The sequence below is a fragment of the Mercenaria mercenaria genome, chromosome 12 (genome assembly GCF_021730395.1).
Source record: "Mercenaria mercenaria strain notata chromosome 12, MADL_Memer_1, whole genome shotgun sequence".
Lineage (NCBI taxonomy): Eukaryota > Metazoa > Mollusca > Bivalvia > Venerida > Veneridae > Mercenaria > Mercenaria mercenaria.
Genome location: NC_069372.1, coordinates 27,866,231 through 27,891,728, shown reverse-complemented (window position 1 = coordinate 27,891,728; position 25,498 = coordinate 27,866,231). Strand labels below are relative to the sequence as shown.

At 34.2% G+C, this 25,498-nt stretch overlaps 1 protein-coding gene across 6 annotated transcripts in view; it reads right to left on the bottom strand.

The window, feature by feature from the left end:
• Window positions 1–1,342: 1,342 nt before the first annotated feature.
• Window positions 1,343–25,498, bottom strand: part of LOC123534569 (LIM domain kinase 1-like) — a 56,388-nt gene continuing 32,232 nt past the window's right edge. For 4 of the 6 annotated variants that reach the window (XM_045316861.2, XM_045316860.2, XM_045316864.2 and 1 more), the window contains 10 exons: window positions 19,582–19,717; window positions 18,978–19,087; window positions 17,934–18,146; window positions 17,120–17,425; window positions 15,680–15,950; window positions 14,959–15,150; window positions 14,081–14,146; window positions 13,355–13,591; window positions 9,835–9,989; window positions 1,343–6,929 (listed from right to left, as the gene is read on the bottom strand). In XM_045316861.2, coding sequence (XP_045172796.2) covers window positions 5,963–6,929; window positions 9,835–9,989; window positions 13,355–13,591; window positions 14,081–14,146; window positions 14,959–15,150; window positions 15,680–15,950; window positions 17,120–17,425; window positions 17,934–18,146; window positions 18,978–19,087; window positions 19,582–19,717 — 2,653 coding nt within the window. In that variant the 3' untranslated portion in view covers window positions 1,343–5,962. Of the gene's footprint in view, window positions 6,930–9,834; window positions 9,990–13,354; window positions 13,592–14,080; window positions 14,147–14,958; window positions 15,151–15,679; window positions 15,951–17,119; window positions 17,426–17,933; window positions 18,147–18,977; window positions 19,088–19,581; window positions 19,718–20,708; window positions 20,730–21,392; window positions 21,538–25,498 lie in introns of those variants that run through there. The other 2 variants (XM_045316863.2, XM_045316865.2) reach the window with 2 other exon arrangements.

The following is a 25,498-nucleotide window of genomic DNA, read 5'->3' as shown; positions in this document are numbered from 1 at the left end:
TTTGACCGACAACCATGGGTCATGTGCACAACACAAGCAACACATCATCTGGCTATGGGGAACATGTGTGTGAGTGTACAAAAATGCTTGAAGGCATTTAGCAGCTAAGGAACAAAAACTGTATTTACTTTAATTTCAGTAGTGACCTTGACCTTTGACCGTCAAGCATGCAACTTCCTTCAATGCATATAAAAGTTATGGAGTGGAAACAAATTTTTACTTGACTTCAAACTGTGACATTGACCATTAACGGACAAGCATAAATCATGTGTTGACATATTCAAGATAAACATTCTTACCAAGTTTTATGAAGTGGTGACCTAGTTTTTGACCAAATTTTTGAACCATGCATAGGAATCATCAAGATAAAAATTCATGGGCTGTAACTTGGATCTGATGGATATATCGTGGAATCCAAGATCTATTGTTGTTAAAGATATTTTGCAAGTTTGTATCAAATCAAACCATAAATGAAGTCTCTATATTGCTGCAAAAGCCAAAATGGCAAAGGTCAAATCAAAGGAAAAGCTGCTTAACACCCAGAGGCCTCATTTATGACCCTATCTTCATGAAACTTGGTCAAAATGTTTATCTTGATGATTCCTAGGCCAAGTTCAAAACTGGGTCATGTGGGGTCAAAAACTAGGTCAATACTCAAATCAACGGGAAAGCATGTTAACAATGTAGAGGCCACATTTATGACCCTATCTTCATGAAACTTGGTCAGAATGTTTATCTTGATGTTTCCAAGGCCAAGTTTAACAGGTGAGTGATATAGGGTCATTATGACCCTCTTGATTTCTATTCTTTGGCTATTACATTACATTTTTTTAGAGTACTCCAGATATTTCATGTATTGACATATTTACACTAATGGCAACTTTTTTTGTAAATAAACATTAAAATGTCATCATTCGAACATTTTTATCTGATCAAAACTGCATAAATTTCATTCACTTGTTTCTTTAGTGCATGAACTGACTAACTGCCAGTACCAGTGAAATGAAACTTACACCAAATCTTTCATATTGGCCACATTTAGCAGCTTAAATTGTCCAATTTTCAACAATGATTTTATAAATTTTGATAGGATTTCAGTTGTGATAAAATTACAAACTAAATACCTCCCTGCATCACACAAATTCATAAACATTCCCTGTCAAATGGTATTTTGACTAAGATTCACTGTCATTCATTCATTCCTAGTCCATGGTTTATATGTACTAATTACCAGTGCACCTATAAATAACAGTCCATTACCAGGATCAAAATATGCAAAGAACTCTTAGTACAGTCTCTAGTTATGTGGTAATATACCAAGTAAACAACAAAACACACATAATTTAGTTTTCCCTCTTTATTCCTTTTTTTTTATGGTAAAAATATAATATGAAATGCTTAATTCCTTTTCTTTCCAGTTGGGCAAGACACATAACATTACTATAAAAGTATAAAGTTAACAATCACTATAAATATAATGCTAGAGCTAAAACTTCCACATGTATCAACAATTATCATAAATACAATGCCAGAGTATAACCTTCAATGAATCTACGTGAAAGCATGATAGCAGATAAAGCTGTTACATACAAATATATGTAGAAAATGCCTAAACTCAGATACAAATGTCTACTTATAAAATAACCAAAACAATCAAATATGTATATATACAACACAGGGCTGCTGAAATAACCCATTTCTCAGTTTCAGAATTTTTTTTAACTTTTCATGATTTATAAAATGAAAACGAAAATTTTGGTCCAAAAATTCAACCATGTTTCAGTATTGAAACATGTCAACATTTCAAATATCACCCTGGTAACTGGCCCATAATTAGCAAGTGCCACTACTGTAACAGTGTTTGAATAGTATATCCTTTGATGGTTGAGGCTAGGGAATTTTAATAGCTGATTTATTGAGCAAATAAATGTTTGAATTACGTTGACTGCATCATGCAAGGGAAAATTTTGATAGTTGTGGCCCTAAGTCACTCACCTAATCTTGACTGTTTGGCCTTGAATATAATGTATGACACACTAAATCATGAATGGTAAAAGCTGTGTTTAATATAAAACACATAAAACAGATCAAGTGGCCCCTTCTGAACAAATCTGAAGGAGGAACAAGTTTAATAAAGCTCCGCCAGTTCAAGGGAAAAAGTATTTTAAATGTACTTCAATTATTTGCTCTAGTACCCCTCAAGGATGCATGAGCGTTTTTTTTTCGGGATATCAGCCATTTTGAAAAATGTTTCTTTTAATATTGCTTTCTAACAAAGTTTTGCAAAAAAATAATGATAAATAATTAAAATATGGCTAATAATGTACCATTTGACCAAATACATTCTACTTTTTGCGGAAATTTTTTTCCACTCTATTTTTGGCTGGCATTTGCCTAAAATTGACGTAAGATTTACAATGGGGTTAGGGGTAGGTGATTTCAAATATCTATTAAAGTAGATCAGGTTTGGTTTTGATATTTTCCTGACTGAGACATATAATAATAAGCTACAATTGAGATAAAAGTTTTCAAGATAGCACTTTATGTTATCTAGAAAATATAAATTAAAAGAAAAAGGACAAAAAATATCGAAATTCACCAGTTTTTTCTTAATAAATCTCTTAGATGCACTGTGACCCCAACTTTTTGTTTTTCCAATATGAAGCAATTTTGTGTCATTAAAGCTGCAAAATATTTTGAAAATCTTAGCGTCAGAATTTTTTTGTAGATCTGTTTCTTGCATTGAAAATAAAGTGGGTGGGGTAATTATGTCAACATGTAAAAATGAGAGATTTATTTGTGACATTTATGCTTATATAATACTGACATCACCTTGTTTTCATATCAACCTGTAAGACCCGAAATCCCTATAACATTAAGTGGGATATTATATGTTTTATAAAGTACTACCATTTTTTCAGTTTTACAAAATTTCAGAAATGCTAAGTGGGTGAAGGAAATGCCCTATAAAATTAAAACGAGTTTGGTGACCTATGTTTTTTCTTCTCTTGTTTGTCTTGGAAACTAATGTTCTTCAAGCTCACAGAGAATGAAAAAATTCTTAATGTTAGAAAAAATTTGCTCCTACATTCTTAAATGAGCAGTGCACTCATTTGTTAAACTTTTACAGAGGACTTAATAACAAAGCAACAGACCAAGTTTGATGAAGATCCATGAGGAGAAGGGCCTTAGAACTTTATTCTTTGAACAAAATGAAGAGACCTTAAAGTGATGCTATCTTTTGATGAGGATCTACCAAGTGGTTCATGAAAAGAAATTGTTAAAACATATTTCTATTTTTAGCACTAGCGGGTCCTGAAAGGGCAAAGTACCCCCATTTAAACAAATTTGGGAATGATCATATAAATAATGTACAAGCCAAGTTTGCTGAAGATCCATCAAAAAGTTCAGAAGATAAAATTGCTTGAAGAATTTTCTATTTTTAGCTCTAGTTGCCTCTAAAAGGGCCAAGTAACCTAACAAATCTGTCTGAGGACAATGATGCTAAAGACTTAGTTTGATGAAGATCCATCAAGCAATTCATGAGAAGTCATCTACAGGTTTTTCTACTTTTAGCTCTAGCAGGGGCAAAGTACCCAAATTTGAACAAATTTGACAGAGATCCTACAATGATGCCACAGAATAAGCTTTATGAAGACCTATCGTGCAGATCATGAGAAGAAATTGCATTTTCAAAATTTTTTAGCTTGGCCCCTACAAGGGCTCAAGCAGAATCATTTGATTATATTAACTGTGGACGACGGATGCCAAACTATCCTCCAGTACTAAAACCTTGGTCCAGGTGAGCTAAAAATGTGACTGATTCATAAAATAGTGGAATGTTTATTCTTCAAAGACAATGTATGAACACAATTAACACAATAAACTGAAATAAACAGGCATACTTCTTTTGATTTCCCACAATTCTAGAATGCAACTTAAGAAAATTTTCAAAATGCAATTTTGTATTAAATGCTTTGAAAATGCTTTTAAGTGATGCACAATTCGTACATGCAATTTAATAAATGAAACTCAAAATGCAACTTACAGTAGCATGAACAAATGATCAAAATAGTAATATAGTACATTTTTGTATATATAGTGTATTTTTGTATAAACGTTTAAACAGAAAGAACATTGCACTGTAATAATTTACATCTATATTCAAATAAAAATATGAAAACATTGGACTATGAAATGCTATGAAAATGAGAAAAATAATTTTTTAACCAATATTTTTTTCAAAACATGATAGAATAAGAAAAGCAGTCTGTGTTGTATAGGACTGATCTGAAAAAACTTGACATCAAACAAAGTTCTATAATGGAAGTATATCCATTTTCCACATAGAAATACTCTTGTATATATACTTACAAAGTAGGTTTTTATAAAATTTTCTACAAATTATGAATTTGCCTATTTTCTATCATATTGTTGATTTAACTGAAACAGACTGTGTGCTTAATTTTAAGTTACATGTCTATGATTAAAGCATACCCAAAATATGGAATGAATTACTTGCAAACATTTTTGAAAATATTATTATTAATTTCTCATCCAACAAGGACTTTAAAATATCTTACCATAGACAGTAATGCTGCTAGTTTTATCAGTTAACACAAAAGTTGCCATTTAATTGTAGTATGTTACCATATGAAGGTGAACTAGATATATGATTATAAAACAACAACTTATTTTGTGAACATTTTGACATATTGAATATTTAAGAAAACATAAAAATGCTTCTACTTGTAGATCAACTTTACTGACATGTACAGCATTGTTCTCATATCAATATGCTTGTAATCCCAAACACTGAAACTATATGAAACTTTTATGTTTTCAACACTGGTATATCTTTAAGAATGTCTCCTACCATGAGGCCACTGATAGTAAAATGATCAATATTTACACATGCATTTGGAATGTAGAATTATTACTCTGAACTGAATGACTTTCAAAAATATCAAAATGGTTACAGAGTACATTAAACAACTGGCAGTTTGAATGGTTATGGCATATTAAGGAAGATGTACAAATGCTGAACAACTGGAATGAAGTACATTGTACTAAGTCCAAGATATATTTATACAAAATCTACTACTCTTTAAAGTAAATTGTTTTCTATTCACCCCGCATGAAGTTTTAACAATACATGTAAAAAACAAAAATCTTTTCATTTCATATTTTTACAATGCTTTTAACTAAGTTTTATCCGTTTTGTATTTCCTTACCAGTAAAAATATATATTTCAGGTGATATTATTTCACTAGAATATTTCAATAATTCATTGAAAATCATGTCAAATATACAACTATCTATAACAAAAAGTATCCATAAGACAGTGCATTCAACTATTCGATAAAAGTGTTAAGTAAAAACAAGGGTCATAACTTGCATTATAGTCAACCAGGAGTTCTGTAACTTGACTATGTAAGTACCACTGATGAGAAGTATGCCATGTGCAAAATTTCAATCCAACAGTGTATAAGATATACCTTGACATTAGGTTTGAAACAAAACTTTAAACAAATGTTTGAAGTCAGAAAAGGCCCATATTTTCTATCAAAATCAATCAAGAGTTATCCAACTTTATTATATGTAAGGAGGTCTGATGACTAGAAAGCACTGTGTAAAGTTTCAATAAAATACATACAGCTGTGAATGAGATACAGCTTGTTAGTTAACTGCATGCAAAACACAAGAATTTTCTACAGCCAAAAAATAGAGAAATCATAGTTCATATTAAATTCATCCAAGAGGTTTCATATTTGGTATTTCAGTAGGACTGATAACTAATGAAGCCATGGGTGAAGTTTAAACACATTACATGCAACGGTTACTGAGATATGAATTTGCACACAAAACTTAACCCAGGGATGATACCATTGCCGAGTAGGATAGCTCTCACTATTCTTCAAATGTCCAGCAAAAATAATATATAATTTCTCAGGAAACAGCACTATCGATATACGTCAGCCTCCATATTTGTGTGTTCCACAGCTGGAGTTAATTCTATAACAGGCACTTGTATTTCAGATGTTAAATCCACTTCATTACTGTATGTACCTTTTTCCAGCACCTGGTTTTCTTTTGATATTAGACTGGTTTCCATATTCATGGAATCTAATGAAAAATCCACTTCATTTTCACCTAAATCCATTTCGGACATGTCATGGTTTTTTCCTCTAGACTCGGGGTATAGACTGATCTCTACAGTCTTATTAATGTTATTTTCTTGAGAGATTGCATTATTTTGGGTGAATTTTCTATCACATTGTTCAGAATCATCACTTAAAATAACTTCAGCACCTTTTGAAATATCTTCAGTTTGCATATGTGTTAGAGATTGCTCAGTTTCATGACTGGAATTTTCCATTGCAATGCCAGAACTTCCTGAACTGTTTTGGGAACTTCCAACAGCAGTGTGGAAACTTTCAGCACTATCTGAAGAATCTGTCAAAATAAAAGTCTTATTATCCATTGCACTTTGGGAATTTTCCACTGAGTTTTTGTGATTTTCAACTGCATTTTTGGAATTTTCCATTCTGTCAAAGGAATTTTCCTCTGCATTTTTGGAATTTTCCACTGTTTTTTGGGGACTTCCCATCAAGTCCTGGGACTTGTTTATCACACCTTTGTGACTGTCCACATTTGTTTGATTTTTGGAATTTTCTTTTATCACACTTAGGCTTGATTTTCTTCTCAGTCCCTTCTTTGAGCCTTTTCTCTCCACAGATTTTTCCTCCTTTCCCTTTGAACCTGTGTCAGTTTCAGACTCTTTTTTAGAGGTCTTTGAGATGACACTGGCCTTGAAGTCCTTGTAGAATTGCACAGCATCACCCTGGAGCTCTTGAGGTAATGCCATACCATGTTCTAGATGGAGCATAAGATTCTCTGACCAAAGATTCACCTTTTCAAAAGATGGCCTGAAATATATTTTTTCTTATGTAAAAAAAGAAAACCAATACACAATACTCCTCACACAGACAGATTATGATAGGCTGAAATTGGTTTAAAAGAAATTGCATCATAATTTTGAAACATCATCCCAAACAAGAGCTCGTAGAACCCAAAATGCCCCCTATTGCAGAAGGAACAGAAATTATTTGGTCACTGTGCACAAAAGTTCTACTGTTCTTGGTCAAAGTTACCTTGACCTTTGACCTATTGACCTCAAAAACACTAATTTTTCACTTGGCATGGCCAGAGAGGTCTAAATAAAAGCCTGTTTCTGTTTAAATTTCATTCATCATTGTGGGTGCATTTTTGACATTTCGGTAGAAAAATTAGGAGAGGAGGTTGTATTTAGTGAAGCGAAACTCAATTTTAGGATGAGTTGTACTTCCAGGTCACAGCAGTGTGATTTTGATGTGATTTTACAGTAAGCAAATGTGACAAGAGAAATCTCTCTTAGAAGATACATGACCCCTACTTTTCTCTTCATTTTATGTCAGTTTTATCATAATCTTTAAAATGAAGTAAGGATTTGTTCTCTAAAATTGGTCTAGCTATGTTTGGTAGCTCATTAAACAAGAGCACAGCCTTGCGGGTGCAGATGCTGATCTGATTTTTTTGTCTCTGTATAATAGAAATATTGTCATACCTGTGATATTCTAAGTCCAAAAGGGGCCATAATTCTTTCAAAAAAGCAATGTAGAGTTACGATACCTGCTGTGCAGTCAGCTTTTAATGGCAAATAACTGTTCCAAGTTTTAAAGCAATAGCTTTGACCATTAAGGAGAAAAGTTTACCTAAACACAAAACTTAACTTAGAAATCTGATATTTTCCAAATCCAAAAGGAGCAATAATTCTTGCAAAAAGCAGGATGGAGACTGGAGTTACGTTTCTTGTTGTACAGAGTCAGCTTTTGACGTTGAACAAGTGTTTCAAGGTTTAAAGCAATAACTTTGATAGTTTAGGAGAAAAGCTGACATAAACACAAAACTTAACCAAGAAATCTTATTTTCTAAGTCCAAAAGGGCGCCATAATTCTGCAAAAAGCAGGATGGAGTTATGTTTCTTGCTGTACAGAGTCAGCTATTGGTGGTGAATAAGTGTTGCAAGTTTTAAAGTGATAGCTTTGATAGTTTAGGAGAAAAGTTGACCTAAACATAAAACTTAACCAAGAAATCTGAAATTTTCTAAGTCCAAAAGGGGCCATAATTCTTGCAAAAAGCTAGATCTAGATGTAGTTATGTTTCTTGCTGTACAGAGTCAGCTACTGATGGTGAACAAGTGTTGCAAGTTTTAAAGCAATAGCTTTGATAGGTTAGGAGAAAAACTGACCTAAACATAAAACTTAACCAGGCAACGCCGACGCCGACACAGACGCCGATCAAGTCATGACAATAACTCATCATTTTTCTCTCTCAAAAAATCAGATGAGCTAAAAATATCAGATTTATACAGAATATATTGGGAATACTATTTATGCTAGTTTGGCCTTAAGTTTCCTGATCCTAGGCCCAAGCATTCTCAAGTTACCGTCCAGACACATCCTAACTGTTCCAGGTCACTGTGACCTTGACCTCTGACCTACTGACCTCAAAATCAATAGGGGTCATCTGCCGGTCATGATCAACCTCCCTATTAAGTTTTGTGATCTTAAGACCAAGCATTCTCGAGTTACCGTCTGGAAACGGTTTAACTGTTCCAGGTCACTGTGTCCTTGACCGTCTGCCTACTGACCTCAAAATCAATAGGGGTCATCTGCTGGTCATGACCAACCTTGCTATCAACTTCCATGATACTTGGCCCAAGCATTCTTGAGTTATCATCCAGAAAACGTTAAACTGTTCCTGGTCACTGTGACCTTGACCTTTGACCTACTGACCTTGAAATCAATAGGAGTCATCTGCTGGTCATGACCAACCTTTTTATCAATTGTCATGATCCTAGGGCCAAGCGTTCTTGAGTTATCATCTGGAAACCGTTTATATGTTCTGGGTCACTGTGGCCTTGCCTTTGACCTACTGATCTCACAATCAATAAGGGTCATCTGCTGGTCATGCCCAACCTCCCTATCAACTTTCATGATACTTGGCCCAAGCATTCTTGAGTTATCATCCAGAAAACGTTAAACTGTTCCTGGTCACTGTGACCTTGACCTTTGACCTATTGATCTTAAAATCAATAGGGGTCATTTGCTCATCATGACCAACCATCCTATTAACTTTCATGATCCTAGGCCCAAGCGTTCTTGAGTTATCATCCGGAAACCGTTTAACTGTTCTGGGTCACTGTGACCTTGACCTTTGACCTACTGATCTCACAATCAATAGGGGTCATCTGCTGGTTATGAGCAACCACCATATCAACTTTCATGATCCTAAGCTAAAGTGTTCTTGAGTTATCATCAAGAAACGGATTGGTCTACATACCAACCAACCCGACAGACATCTGCAAAAACAATATACCCCTCCTTCCAAGGGGGGCATAATAAAAGAGACATATCTTAACAGTACCATAATATAAGAACTCTGATTTACTATACTGCTGTTATATATTATTTTGCCCTGGAAAAATAAAGATACCCAGAAGATAATAAATACACATTATTAATGCCTCAACAGAATCCAAAATCAATAAAAGCATACAATATTTTTGATATCATCCTGACAGTGAAGTTAGGGTGCTCGACCAATAATGACAATCTTAATTTTCCCATTCCCCATATGCAATCAGCATTTGCCACTTGTTAAAATGGTAAAAACAATTTGCTCATATTACAGCTGTGGCAAAAAAAGCCAAAATATATAATGTAACAGAAACTGCTGTCATTCCAGCTCAACTGCCTTCAAAATAAATTGCAGAAAGTTTTTAAGAATTACCTGCTCTCTGGAATCATTTGAGCGCATATAACTGCCAATTTCAACAGGCCATTTGGGCAATCCCTGCAGAATTTCTCCTTGAATGCCTCTACATTGAGACTAAAGTCAAAACTCCTTGGCAAAATGTCAGGATCAGCGTACACTTGACCAATTATCTGAAATTGTAAGACAGAAACTAGAAAGAAATTCTTCAATTTTCAATCTTTCAGATATAAACAATAATTTAAGAACTGATTTTTATCTCAATTTTGTTTAATATCATTATCAAAGTGGTTACTAAATTTAAACAAGATGGCCCATAGACAAGCATCTGACCTGGTAAAGATACATGATAAACAAGAGCACCGCCTTGCGGGTGCTGACGCTCATCTGATTTTTTTTGTGTAATAGAAATATTGTCCTACCCATGATTTTCTAAGTCTAAAAAGGGCCATCATTCTTGCAAAAAGCAGGATAGAGTTATGTTTCTTGATGTACAGTGTCCACTTATGATGGTGAAAAACTGTTGCAAGTTTTAAAGCAATAGCTTTAATAGTTTATGAGAAAAGTTGACTTAAACATAATACTCAACCAAGAAAATGATTTTCTAAGTCCAAAAGGGGCAATAATTATTGCAAAAAGCAGGATGGAGTTATGTTGCTTGCTGTACAGGGTCAGCTTATGATGGTGAACAAGTGTTGCAAGTTTCAAAGCAATAGCTTTGATAGTTTAAGAGAAAAAGTTGACCTAAACATAAAACTTAACCAAGAAATCTGATATTTTCTAAGTCAAAAAGGGGCCATAAATCTTGCAAAAAGCAGGACGGAGTTATGTTTCTTGCTATACAGGGTCAACTTATGATGGTAAACAAGTGTTGCAAGTTTTAAAGCAATAGCTTTGATAGTTTAGGATAAAAGCTGACCTAAACATAAAACTTAACCAAGAAAACTGATTTTCTAAGTCCAAAAGGGGCAATAAATCTTGCAAAAAGCAAGATGGAGTTATGATTCTTGACGTACAGGGTCTGCTTATGATGGTGAACAAGTATTCCAAGTTTCAAAGCAATAGCTTTGATAGTTTAGGAGAAAAGTTGACCTAAACATAAAACTTAACCAAGAAATCTGATATTTTCTAAGTACAAAAGGGGCCATAAATCTTGCAAAAAGCAAGATGGAGTTATGTTTCTTGCTATACAGGGTCAGCTTATGATGGTGAACAAGTATTCCAAGTTTCAAAGCAATAGCTTTGATAGTTTAGGAGAAAAGCTGACCTAAACATAAAACTTAACCAGGCAACGCCGACGCCGACGCCGACAACCGCTCAAGCGATGACAATAACTCATCATTTTTTTTCAAAAAATCAGATGAGCTAAAAAGAAGACGTTCAATGTCTATATGTAGCTTTGGATACTTCTAAGTGCAGCCAACCTGAATGTTTTGAACAAACTTGAGATAGCTTCAAGCAAGATGCTACTAACCAACTTTTGTAAACTTCCATAATACACTCCATGAGAAAAAGTTATTTAAATGTTTTTTCTACATTTAGCTCAGATGACCCCCTAAGTATGACAGAGTACATTCAACAACCCCAACATCCACTGACCAAAGTCATTTATCAAATCATGTTAAGAGGCTATAGGACCAAACTTTCCAGAAACTGGCCTGACACAGTGTCAATGTTATCTACAAGTTGAAGACATTTAGGGTCATCTGTCGATCATAGGTAATCATAGGATCATTTGTTGATCACAGGCAATCATAAGTCATTTGTTGATCACAGGCAATCATAAGTCATTTGTTGATCACATGCTATCATAGGGTCATCTGTTGATCACAGGCAATCATAAGTCATCTGCTGATCACATGCAATCATAGGGTCATCTGTTGATCACAGGCAATCATAAGTCATTTGTTGATCACAGGCAATCATAGGGTCATCTGTTGATCACATGCAATCATAGGGTCATCTGCTGATCACAGGCAATCATAGGGTCATCTGCTGATCACAGGCAATCATAGGGTCATCTGCTGATCATATGCAATCATTTAATGTAGAAGATAGTAGACTCAATTATTCTTTATTCACTGATTGTTAAAACTGTTTTCAGTATGAAGGTCACTATGACTTTGACTTTTTGACCCCCAAAACAATATGGATCATCTACTGACGCTGGCAATCATCCTGTGAAGTAAGAATGGCTGTAGACCCAAGTGTTCTTTTGTTACACAGCAGAAACTGTTTCCAACTTCTGGAAAACTTAAACTTTCACCTCTGACCTACCAACCCGAAATAAACAGCGGTCACCAACTGACCACAGCCAGACATATGAAACTAGAGCTATCACTAAAGGTGATGAATGTACCCCCCGCATGCACTGACACAGTGTATTGCAATTTGATGCACACAAGATTGCATAATTATGTGGACTGTATGTATATAGAATGTATGTATACAGTATAGTAACAAAAAACAAAGTCCCATAACTATGCAGAATATTTATCTAAAAGAATGTAACATGCACCATGCACAACTAGGGTTGGTACTGATCACTTGTGTGAAGTTTCATTAAATTGTGTCAAGGGGATGAGGAGATATGGTGCGCACAAGATTGTGTCTATGTATATAGTATAGTAACAAAAAAAAAACAAAGTCCCATAACTCTGCAAATTTTTTTTCTGAAAGAACCTAACATGCCCCATGCATAACTACTGTTGTTACTGATCACTTGTGTGAAGTTTCATTAAATTGTGTCAAGGGGATGAGGAGAGATGGTGTGCACAAGATTGTGTCTATGTATATAGCATAGTAACAAAAAAACAAAGTCCCATAACTCTGCAAATTTTTTTTCTAAAAGAACCTAACATGCCCCATGCACAACTACTGTTGGTACTGATCACTTGTGTGAAGTTTCATTAAATTGTGTCAAGGGGATGAGGAGAGATGGTGCGCACAAGATTGTTTCTATGTATATAGTATAGTAACAAAAAAACAAAGTCCCATAACTCTGCAAATTTTTTTTCTAAAAGAACCTAACATGCCCCATGCACAACTAATGTTGGTACTGATCACTTGTGTGAAGTTTCATTAAATTGTGTCAAGGGGATGAGGAGAGATGGTGCGCACAAGATTGTGTCTATGTATATAGTATAGTAACAAAAAAACAAAGTCCCATAACTCTGCATATTTTTTTTCTAAAAGAACCTAACATGCCCCATGCACAACTACTGTTGGTACTGATCACCTGTGTGAAGTTTCATTAAATTCTGTCAAGGGGATAAGGAGAGATGGTGCGCACAAGATTGCGTCTACGGACAGACGGACAGACAGACAACCTGAAACCAGTATACCCCCCCTTACAACTTTGTTGTCGGGGGGTACAATTAGGCTACTGTAGACCTAAGTGTTCTCTAGTTATTGAGTGAACAAAATTATTTATCCACTGATATGAGTGAAACAGCACACCCTTCTTCAAATAGGGGCATTAAATTGCAGAAATAAACTGTAGAATTAACATAAAAAAGAAAATTCTGTTAAACTTTACCTCACACAGAACTATACCAAATGAGAAGACATCAACTTTTTCATCATATTTATGACCATTGATCATCTCCGGCGCCATCCAGAAAGGATTACCGACCACGGTGTACCGTTTCTTCCTCTGGTATCTCCGCTTGCCTGGACCTTTTGTCGGAGATGGTGTCTTAGGAGGCTGCCTGAACAAATCATGGTCAGAAATCACTCTAGCCAAACCAAAGTCTGCCACAACCACAGTCTGGTCCTATAAAGAGTTAAAAGTAATTATGAAAGATTAAAATGTGATGGAACTTCATAGAATTTTGTCAATTTTCATTGAGACTTTTATATAAATAGTACATGTATATTCTCTGTTGGTACACCTCTAATTACTTTCATAGTTTAAAGAAATGTCTATGATAAGCAGAATATAGTCAATATTAATGCATCTTTCTCATAAATATCAAGCAATGCTTTTGTAACTTGGAATCTAATACAGAAATATCATAGCAACAATATCCTAAAGATTCCTCAGACATTTCTCATAAGTCCATACTAAGACAAAATATGTTTCGTAAGTTTCTAGCAGTTTCAATTTTGAAATGACATGATCAATAAACAGCTATGAATCACGTAAAAGTAATCACAGAATTTAACAAAATATGGACAGACAGATTAGATTATTTCAAACTTAAATGAATTACGAATATTATATAAAAGATATTAATTTATTGCTAAAATGAAAAACACTTACTGCTCTACAAAGACAGTTATTGGAGTTGAGATCACGATGTATTATGTCCATAGAATGTAAGTAAGACTGAAACAAATAATAATACATATAAATACATGTTAAATATTGTCACAAAACAAAACTTTCCAACTACAAAGCATTAACATGATACTGATGACTTAAGACGTCCCTCTTTGTATCATTTAAAGCATCAGCTGTCCATTCATTCAAAAGAATGTACAGCTATTCTGTTATTACAGTCTTCAATGCCAGTTTTTTTCACTGCAAGTTCTGTTTATTACAGTCTTAAATACCATTTTTTCACTGCACGTTCTGTTTATTACAGTCTTCAATGCCTATAAAATTGCAGATGGTTTCCTAAATATCACATTGGTACTGTGGAAAATATTGCACAATGTCTGATGTTACTGCAGGTCTGCAGACAGTTTTATTTCATCCAATTATTGTGTCTTCTTTCCTTAATGTTTGGAATCAATACACTACTGATCATATACTGCACAAATTAATCATGCAAAAAATAAAAAGTACTGACGATTCTGATAAAACAGAAATAATGTCTTTCATATCAGCACACAAAACAAGATACACCACTGACCTATCTTTGAAAGTCTTAGGATTCTGTGATAATGTCAACAAAATGTGTTAGGAATCATTTGGCAGTGTGAGCTTTTATATGGATACAGAACAGCAGATCAATGAAGTCAAGATGAAGTCAGAATAGATCACATTATACCAACATTCCCTCCAAAAGTTTCTGAGAAATCTGCTTATAACACAGGTAGATACTTTATAACAAAGACGCAGGTGCTGACATTGACGAAAGGGTAACAGACAAAACAATTGTTACTATAAAATATTTCGGTTAACAATTTACATACCATCCCAGAAGAGATGTCTTTTGCCATATTAACTTTCTGTAACCATGACAATGTCTTTGACTGGTCTTGCAAGAGATCCTTTAAAGTGCCACCCTCTATAAACTCTGTGACGAGATTCAATTTCTTTTCTTTATACATTACGCCGAGAAGCTTCAAAACATTTGGATGGTCTAAACTTCTCAGGACGGATACCTGAAATCAATAAATTTCTCCTGATTTTTAAATGTGCTGTATTTTTTTGCATTTTTATAAAATGTTGTCTGGAAATTCACCTAATACCATTCCTAAGTATTTGTCATCATTCTACTAAAGATGTAAGTTTTGATCAAGCTATCAATGGACTGCGATCTACTAGTGTCCCGGCTGTTCTGATCATTAATAATCACCTGTAGTTCCCTTAACTATCAATGTTTTTGATTGTTTAATGAAAGTATATTTTTGCTTAAATGAATTTTAACATTTCATTTCCTTTGAAAGTGGTAATAAATTAACTCCACAAAGAAACACTAGCACTAAGCAATACATAATCCAGTGAAATTACGTAACTAGAGATCAGTATTCAAAGCCTTTTCTGTGTCTTCCTATTCCCTCTGTTTGAGCACAGTGCTAAACAAGCTTACAAATACTGCCTCAAACAGTCAGCAATGTAACAGTAAGATGCACAGACAAAAATAAACAGACTCAGGCTGTGTAAATCACTCTAGACTATTCAATGTATTACCTCTTTCAAAAAACTCTTTTGAGCATCTTCATCGAACCTGTACAATTCTTTCAACACCATCACCTCTCCAGTTAGTTTATGTGTGACCTTGACAGCTTGTCCAAAGAAGCCTTTCCCTAACACTGGACCAGGGACAAGATCACTTGTACGGAACACACGGTGAGTCTCTGGCATGGTACGGAATGACTGAGCTCGACTAAGGTCTACACTTTTTTGGCGGGAAGTTGGAATGGGGGAGGGAGATTTGCTTCTTCTTCTAACATGACTACTTCTGCAAACATATAGATTTCAAAACAATTGATCATCATCATAAATATTTGAAATATAGACAAGCTACAGTGAAACACCGCTCGCTCGAGCATCGATGACTCGAGCACCCGGGCTCGCTCGAGCAATTCATGTGGTCCCGGCCAATTTCCTTCTATTTTCTATGTGATATTACCATGGCTGGGTCGAGCATCGATAACTCGATCGCTCGAGCATGACACCTGGTCCCTGTGTATTAATTTACTCTTTGTTGCTTCTGGCTAACTCGAGCAGAGGTGTCAAAATGTTTCACACCTTCGGTGGTCAGATTGTATCGGTTAATTAAACATTTTCACACACCGTGAGAATTGCATAGTCTATTCCCAGACAATCTTAAATGTTTGTTTGTCGGTATATTGGATCTTATGATGAGATTAATTATTAATAAAAGCTTAAAGAAAAGTTTTATTGATTAAATATCGATCAATTACTGATTACTTAAAGCATCTTTTCTGCGGGATTGAGAAGATAGTTATGAGATCTTAGTACTTTAATCAGCAGTTGTCTGCTTGCAAATGAAGGAAATAATATAGCCTTTTCATAAAATTGAGACGATAATTATGATATGCACTTGTTGATGAATAAAAAAGTCTTAGTTGTTTCTTCAAATGTATTATTTACAAATTACATATTGAGACATCTATCAATAGATAACGTTTGTATTAATACGTTTGTTTTTGCAAATGTCACAAGTTTGTTATTATTAAGCATCACCGTTTACTCTGCAAATGGTCCCGATGACACTTTAGTTTTCTTTTTATGATGGTCAATGTTTAGGTCGCTCGAAACCATGGATAACTCGAGCATTTTGCTCATCCCCTTGCGACCTCGAGCGAGCGGTGTTTTACTGTATATGAAACTCATGCAACAATATTACCATATAACATCTTTTAACAAAACCTCTGAACAGCAAACACCTTTCTACAAACACAAATAATTTCTATACCATTAGGAAAAATTAGTTATTAACCCTACCAGAGCAACAATTTCTCTACAGCCGATATGTCTTCTCCTGTTTGCAAAATAAAAAGTTTGTGCTGCATGTGAGAATAAAGAGTTCAACAGAAAGTGTTTATATAGAGATGAAGAAGTGTTTTTACCAACAACCCATCATCTGACTAAAAAGGATAATACCTGTTTGGACTTATTAAATTCTTTGGTCTGAGCAGAACTTTGGTTCCTTCTATGTCCATAGATTCTGGGGATGACACCGACGTTCTTTCAGTATCCGACTCTGTGTCTGAACTATAAACGCTACGGGCATTGCGTTCACGAGGAAGAGGTGAGGGATCACGTTCCACCATAAGGTGTAAGGCTTCATTAGGGTTTTCCAGTACGGATGTTATTTCTTTTATAAATTGATCTTTAACAGTTATGCCATTCACTTCAATTATCTTGTCACCAATGTTCAGATCCTCAAGTTCAGGATTGCTATCAATTCTGTGGAAACAAAACATGAACAGTAAGTTAATTCTTATTCCCAAGGGCCTAATTTTGTAAATTTTGTGGCTGCAACAATACACAAAACTAAATTCCAACAAACACATAAAACTGTATGTTCAAGGATGACAACTTATTGGAATATCATGTTCTGCACAGAAATTATATAGTAAGAATCAAGTAAAAAAAATTCTATAATAGTCCCTTCCTAGATTTGTGAAGTTACGGACTAGACATAAAAAATACCAACAGAAAATAGTTCATTTCAATGTCTCCCACATTCTTTCTTTGGAAATGGCCAAAGATGAATGAAGTAAGAAGGAAATATATCAAGAAAGACACAATCAACTTAATTTATCTAATTGTTCATTTCCAGAAACTTCAACTTTATACATTATGCAAAAATGCTGTATATTTTTGTATATTCATTAATCTGAGCTGCACAAATTTAGTATTCAATCAATTTATACAATTTCCTATAACAAACAAAAACGTCCTGCCACCTTACTTGGAAATCTTTAACTGTGGAGAACTAGGATTATCTTGCTTTCTGTTGACAGATTGTCTCGAATTGAGTGATTTCTTCTCAATGCTGAAATGGAGGCCACGAGGCCTGTCTGGGGTAGGTGCAACTTCGATCATCTGTATAGAATGTGGTTTACGGCGGCGACGAGGTGTCTCTGTTAGAATAGGTTTCATTTGCAGATTGTAACATATTCCACTGAAAAAAAAACAACAAATTCCTTACTTTACAAGAGCCAAATACTCACCAATCATTTAATTCTACAGCAAAACATTTGGCTTATAAAAATTTTGTTCTTACACAAATGTTTTAAGAAGCTGGAAGTTTCATAACAATCCCACAACAAAAGGTATTATAAAAGCTATTTTTTTGAAATTCTGTAGCTTAATCTTTACCCTGCTAAATTTCTAAAATGGACTGGTCCATCATTCAATTTGGGCAGTACCACTTCTTATTCAAAGGGATGTTAACTGAAAATTTACTGACTGAATAGTGAACATTTCAGACCATTATCTTGGTCTGCACTGGTCTGTCAGAAAGGCAAAACCACTTGCCGCCAGCAGGCTGAAGGTTAAACAGGCAAAAATTTACTATTTCCTATCAGGATAAATATTTAGCAATAAATTAAAAGCTATTGTTGGCAAAAGATATCCTAAATTTCTTTAAAGTTCTTATTTACACCATTGGAAATGTTTAGAATAATGTACAATATTGGTGGTGTAGAATAGTATCATGAAAAATCAAAGAATGTCATTTAATAAAAGTTCGCTACTGCTTTAGTCCTTAATTTTTTACTTTTTACAGCAATTCATTCCTGTAACCTAAGGGCTTTGGTGGTTCTACTGTGTCTGAAAGAATGTTCGGAAGGCCACCTTGAGTTTTTCTCCACCATTAATCCTGTAAGTCACCATTAGACCTATTACCTAACTTGTACCACAGGAACTACATTACAATAAAACAAACAAATAAAACTGAAACAGAATGACTTTTGTCTGTAAATAAAAAGGCAGACAAGCATCAAATAATTACCAGAATAGTTTGGACCTTTCGATGAGAGCATAATTTTCCCCGTCGCCAATATATGTGTGACAATTTACACACTGGAAACATTCTGGATGATACTTGTGCTCACCAGCAACCTGAAATCAAACAAGATGCCAAACTGAACCTAAGTCACTCACCTGAGAAGAAAATTGCTAGGTACTGTGCAACTGTTCAATTTCATGGGCATGAAATGTCATGGTTATGACCAAAAATGGCTGTTTCGTAGTGGTATGAAGTCATAGATTTCAATATCTGAAGATCTAATTAATGAGAATTTTATTAATTTGCTGGGATTTACATTCCTCAATTGTCTCAACCAAAAAATCCACAAGAAAATAATAACCAACAAATACTAATGATTTCACAATATCACCATTAGTCAGACTAAAGTAAAATCATGCCAATGAAAATGAAACATTTCGCAAAAGTTATTTTCTTGTTGTGCGAAACAGGTTTAACATCTTTTACACGACGGAAGGAAAACGTTTTACTCTAACTTAATCTGTGTATGTAAAAGGTGTACTGTGTTAAAACCAATCAGGATCTTTGTATTAAATTCAAAGTTTACCAATCAAAACAACTGACTTACCATAACAGGCCCTGTAATAATTTCTGTACATCCATTGCATGCCTCCCCAAATGACGACCAGTAGTCTTGTTTACAGAATAATTGACCATGCTTCTCAAAGTACCAGTTTGAAAGACAATTTCCACATTTGGAGCACCTGAAAATATGTCAGATTGAGTGAAAACATGACTTTTTTAGCAAAATAAATTGGCCATGTTTTTTAATTACCAGGAACAACATGTCCCCATGAGAGGTTTTGTTTTTTAGGCAGTGTTTTTTTTTTTTTTTTGTTTTTTTAATAATTAATAATTCTTGATATGTTATTGAGGCTATTTTATACTTAGTAAACATGGTTGTGAGATTGCAGCTATTTATTAATGTCCTCAGATAACTTAATTCCTGAGCAAACACCAGGGAGCACTTAATTAGCAGTAACTGATAAAACAACAGTTTTCATGATGTGTACACATTTGGTCAGAGCATTTATTCCTTTACTTTAAATAATAGAAGTTATACATTGCAGCAACTCATACAGATGCAGACACAAACATTTCTAATTCTGTTCAAGGAATTTGGTTTTGTTTGTTTTGGGTTTGTTTGTTTTGGGTTTAATGCCGTTTTTCAACAGTATTTCAGTCATGTAACGGCGGGCAGTTAACCTAACCAGTGTTCCTGGATTCTGTACCAGTACAAACCTGTTCTCCGCAAGTAACTGCCAACTTCCCCACATGAGTCAGAGGTGGAGGACTAATGATTTCAGACACAATGTTGTTTATCAAATAGTCACGGAGAACATACGCCCTGCCCGAGGACCGAACTCACGACCCCGCAATCCGTAGACCAACGCTCTACCTACTGAGCTAAGTGGGCGGGCTCAAGGAATTTGGTAAAATACGTAACTATAATTTGTTTTTCTTATGTCTTTTATTTATTTCTTTCCTTTATCGATTTTACCTCTGCTGTCTTTATCATTCAAATATTTTCATGACTGAAATTTAACTTTCTACTTTCTGTGTTTATCTGTATGTGTATGCATTCTATTCATTTATCATATTTGATTTGGAAACTTCTTCCTGGTTACATTATATTGAAAATACAACTCTTTCATGATATATATCTGTTCCTGAGAAAATCAAGTCTTAACTTACATTGTGTGTGGGTCAGCCAGGGTCGCTTTCACACACACGGTGCTTTTGACTTCAATCCTTCAACCATGAAAGGGAGAACCTACACCACATACTTATTATTTCACACATCAAGAAAATTTTGTGATTTGTTTTTAATAGGTAGTTTACCTTTCCAGCTTTTAAAGATAAATTAAAAATGTTAGTTTTAAAGCTACTCTCCCACAGTTGGGTGAATTTTTTAAACATGTTCATTTTCACCTTAAATGGCACAGAATGTATTTTTAAAAAAACAACAACACAACCACGGAAAAATGATATAAGGCATGAAAATATTAGTGTAATATTGTGGTTAAAAGGCAAGAAAAATGTTGATTTTCTTCACTATTTTAAAAGCATTGCTTGGGTTTACTCCCTTCTGCACAATATTTTTGGTAGTTTATTTAGGATATCTTGCAAAAATCATATATCAAGAACTTTATACAACATCCACAGTACCCATACTTTATGAATTTCACCTAAAAGTATGAACAAGTTGCTTCATGAAATTTTAACATAAATTCCAACAACCAGTGCCTTTAGTTTTCTTTTCAATTTAACTTCTTATTTTTCCACTTTGATATCAACATGTTATACTTTCATTTTCAACAAGGCTAACAGAGTAACTATCTTCCCATAAAATACAACAATTAAATAATAAGTACATACTCTTCATTGTTATTATCCATTCAATTTTGAACGCAATATTTTCTAAATAAACAAACTGACATTTTATATATCAGCCACAAGGTTAGTAATTGTTTGCTTATTAATTTTCATATTTAATCACGATATATTTTGAGAACTATTTCCGATTTCAGTAATTAAAATTACTTGCAACACTTCAGTCTCATTGACCTACTTAAAGGGGCATGCCTTTCACACGTTCATCTTTAAATTTAAAGAAATAAATTCATATTATAATGTAACTCATATGAAAATGGTAAAATATACTACTAAGTTCTTGTTTTACTACAAGCCTTACATTGAGGAGTGACTTCTTCGAATGTCATATTTTACTGTATGACATTTTCTACTAATGTCATATTTTACTACATGTCTAACGTAGATGAGAGATTTCTTCGAATGTCATATTTTACTGCATGACATTTCTGCTAATGTCATATTTTACTACATGTCTAACGTTGATGAGAGATTTCTTCGAATGTCCTATTTTACTGTATGACATTTCTACTAATGTCCGATTTTACTGCACGTCTAACGTAGATGAGAGATTTCTTCGAATGTCATATTTTACTGTATGACATTTCTACTAATGTCCGATTTTACTGCATAGCTCTGTAACCTCACAATGGTTTTGCCCTAAGTGGGTGTTCACTGCTACAAAAATGTGAAGTTTGATTTTTACTGGAATTTAATTTCATTAATTGATGAAACTACAAAATCTGTGAAAATTAATCACCCGTGAATATTAACAATTTCACAGTATGACCAAAACTGTTTCAGTGTAAACACAACAAATCAAACAAATAAATTCCTAGAAATCAACAATTACTTCAGTTTAGTACTTCCACATTTTCCAAAAACTGACATATATCTGGAGGATGTCCCTTTAATTGCTTGTGAAATACGAACATTTCCTATTATCACGTGACTGTGGTCCTATCAAGTCATGACAGTTAATCACAAACAGAAAAGTACTGTGATTTCAACATTGCCTGACAAAACCACTGGAATTTTCTATATTTGACCATTTTCATAACATTTATAGCATGTGTAAAGTTGGAGCATTGTCATAAACATCCTTGTCCTTGAAAACAAATGAACATGCAGTCGGAAGATCAAACTTTTCATTTTGCATTTTCACTGTATCATTTTTAGTTTTTAATGATCAACAATATTAATTGTATACTTTGTAGATTGTTCTTTTGTGAGCAAAAAAAACAAACTGGTTGCATATATATCTTATACCTTGTTAATTTCAAAATATAACTGTAAGCATATAAGACAACATGTTTAAATGAATAAATAAGTTTACTCTGCCACTGAATGGTAAGACAACAAATCATGCTAAGTATGGGATTCTAACCCATCACAAAATGCCAAAAATGTGAATACTGGTGTTTGAGGTTGTCTATACTTATCTGCTCTTCAAATATATTAATTAAGCCCTATTGACCTGTGTCACCCATTCTGTGTTACTTTATCAATACTGACAATATTACAGAGGAAATGTGATAGTTTACTGATAATCAATAAAACACAAAAAGGTGAATCAGGTTAATAAAGTGTTACATCACACAACTGAAATACCTTTACCCTACAGCACAAGGGAGTTAGGACCATAACTTGTGCTGTGAATTTCGTATCCAGTCAAACTTGGTTGAATTCCAAAATGTAGTACTGGAGAAGAAACTGAAGAGAATACATACTATTCACACCTATTGAGCCCTGTTTGCCACATGACGTCCGATACATTACTCCTCAGGTAAATGAAGTCAGGCATAATATTTATTAGAATATGTCAATGAGCATGTGCATGTCAGAATGAAAACAATCAAAGCCTTCTTGTGATTTATCGTCTAATTAACCACGGTTCATCGTTCAGAGGCTTCAGTATTTAACCACGAGATTAGCCCTCATGGTTCAATTCCTACACATCTGAACTCTGAACCGTGGTAAATCAGACGATAAACCACTCGAAGGCCTTGATTATTTGTTAAGTATACAATTTTTCTTATCTTACTTGCTGCATTAATCATGAAACATTAGCAATCTTACATTCATTTAAAAGATTTTTTGTATCATACATAAGACTGTGATCTTATCATCAACTTCTCTGAGATTACACGTCATTGCACATCTAAGTCGTCTTTATGTTTCGTTTTGATTAAGGCTATCTTACTCCATGTGCAACAATTAATGTTCTAGAGAAAATATAACCAACGCAAATTCTTTCTTTTATCCGTTTGGTTTTAACCGATTATATATAAAATATTTATATCTATGTTGTTATTTATGACAAAACATGCTGCGTTACATTTACTGTTATTTATGACAAATGTACTTATTTATATTGTGTTTATAATGTGTTCCTATCCTGTACTTTTATATTTATCATGTAAATGCTCTTCAGTTATGGAGGAAATAAAGATAATAATAACAAGCAAATTCAATGAATTGGTATCCCCCGCCGAAAGCGTTTGTAGTAAGGAATGGCAAAAAAATATATCCGTCAAAAAGTTTAACAGAAAACAAATGTTTAATTAAAGAGTACATAATAAATGTATGATACTTTGATCCTGACTAAAGAATTTATTTGAATGGGATATGCTTATTGTAATAAGCTTAGCTTTTAAAATTAATTGCAGTTAATTGAAATGTGAGCTTGAAGTTTAACTGGAACGGAATGTATATATTTATTTTTTTAGTGGGTGGGGGGAACGGGAGAGGAAACAAAATTTCACATGTTGATTATAAATATTGATGGAAAATTAAAAATGAAAAAAAAAAGGGTAAAAGGGTGAAGTTGGAGGGGTGGGGGGGGGGGGGGGGGGGGGTGTGTGTAGAGGATGCATGATCAGTGGTGGGCATGACTGTATTGAGGAGTGAGGTGGGGGAATGGTACAACTTGCATGTTGATAAATAATCATGGAAGGTTTGAAAAAAATCTAAAATAAACAAGAGCACCGCCTTGCGGGTGCTGATGCTCATCTGATTTTTTTTGTGTATTAGAAATATTGTCCTACCCATGATTTTCTAAGTCTAAAAAGGGCCATCATTCTTGCAAAAAGCAGAATAAAGTTATGTTTCTTGATGTACAGTGTCCACTTATGATGGTGAAAAACTGTTGCAAGTTTTAAAGCAATAGCTTTGATAGCTTATGAGAAAAGTTGACTTAAACATAATACTCAACCAAGAAAATGATTTTCTAAGTCTAAAAGGGGCAATAATTATTGCAAAAAGCAGGATGGAGTTATGTTGCTTGCTGTACAGGGTCAGCTTATGATGGTGAACAAGTGTTGCAAGTTTCAAAGCAATAGCTTAGATAGTTTAAGAGAAAAAGTTGACCTAAACATAAAACTTAACCAAGAAATCTGATATTTTCTAAGTCCAAAAGGGGCCATAAATCTTGCAAAAAGCAGGATGGAGTTATGGTTCTTGCTGTACAGGGTCAACTTATGATGGTGAACAAGTGTTGCAAGTTTTAAAGCAATAGCTTTGATAGTTTAGGATAAAAGCTGACCTAAACATAAAACTTAACCAAGAAAACTGATTTTCTAAGTCCAAAAGGGGCAATAAATCTTGCAAAAAGCAAGATGGAGTTATGTTTCTTGATGTACAGGGTCAGCTTATGATGGTGAACAAGTATTCCAAGTTTCAAAGCAATAGCTTTGATAGTTTAGGAGAAAAGCTGACCTAAACATAAAACTTAACCAGGCAACGCCGACGCCGACGCCGACGCCGACAACGCTCAAGTGATGACAATAACTCATCATTTTTTTAAAAAAAATCAGATGAGCTAAAAATGAAAAAAAAAAATTTTTTTTTTTTTGGGGGGGGGGGGGGGGGGGGGGGGGGAGGGTGTGTGACCAAGGCAAGTGGGTGACCAGGTGTGGGTGCGCAACTTCACATGTTTATAATAAATGTTCACAGAAAACAATGAAAGAAATTTAATGAAATTCTGCCAAATGGTAAGTTTGTTATGTACAAATATGAGGATTTTTAGACAATTAAAGGGCAATAACTCTGAAGTTACAAAAGAAATCCGTATAAAATTGTGTGTGCACAACCACATTAAAGTGCTCTAAATT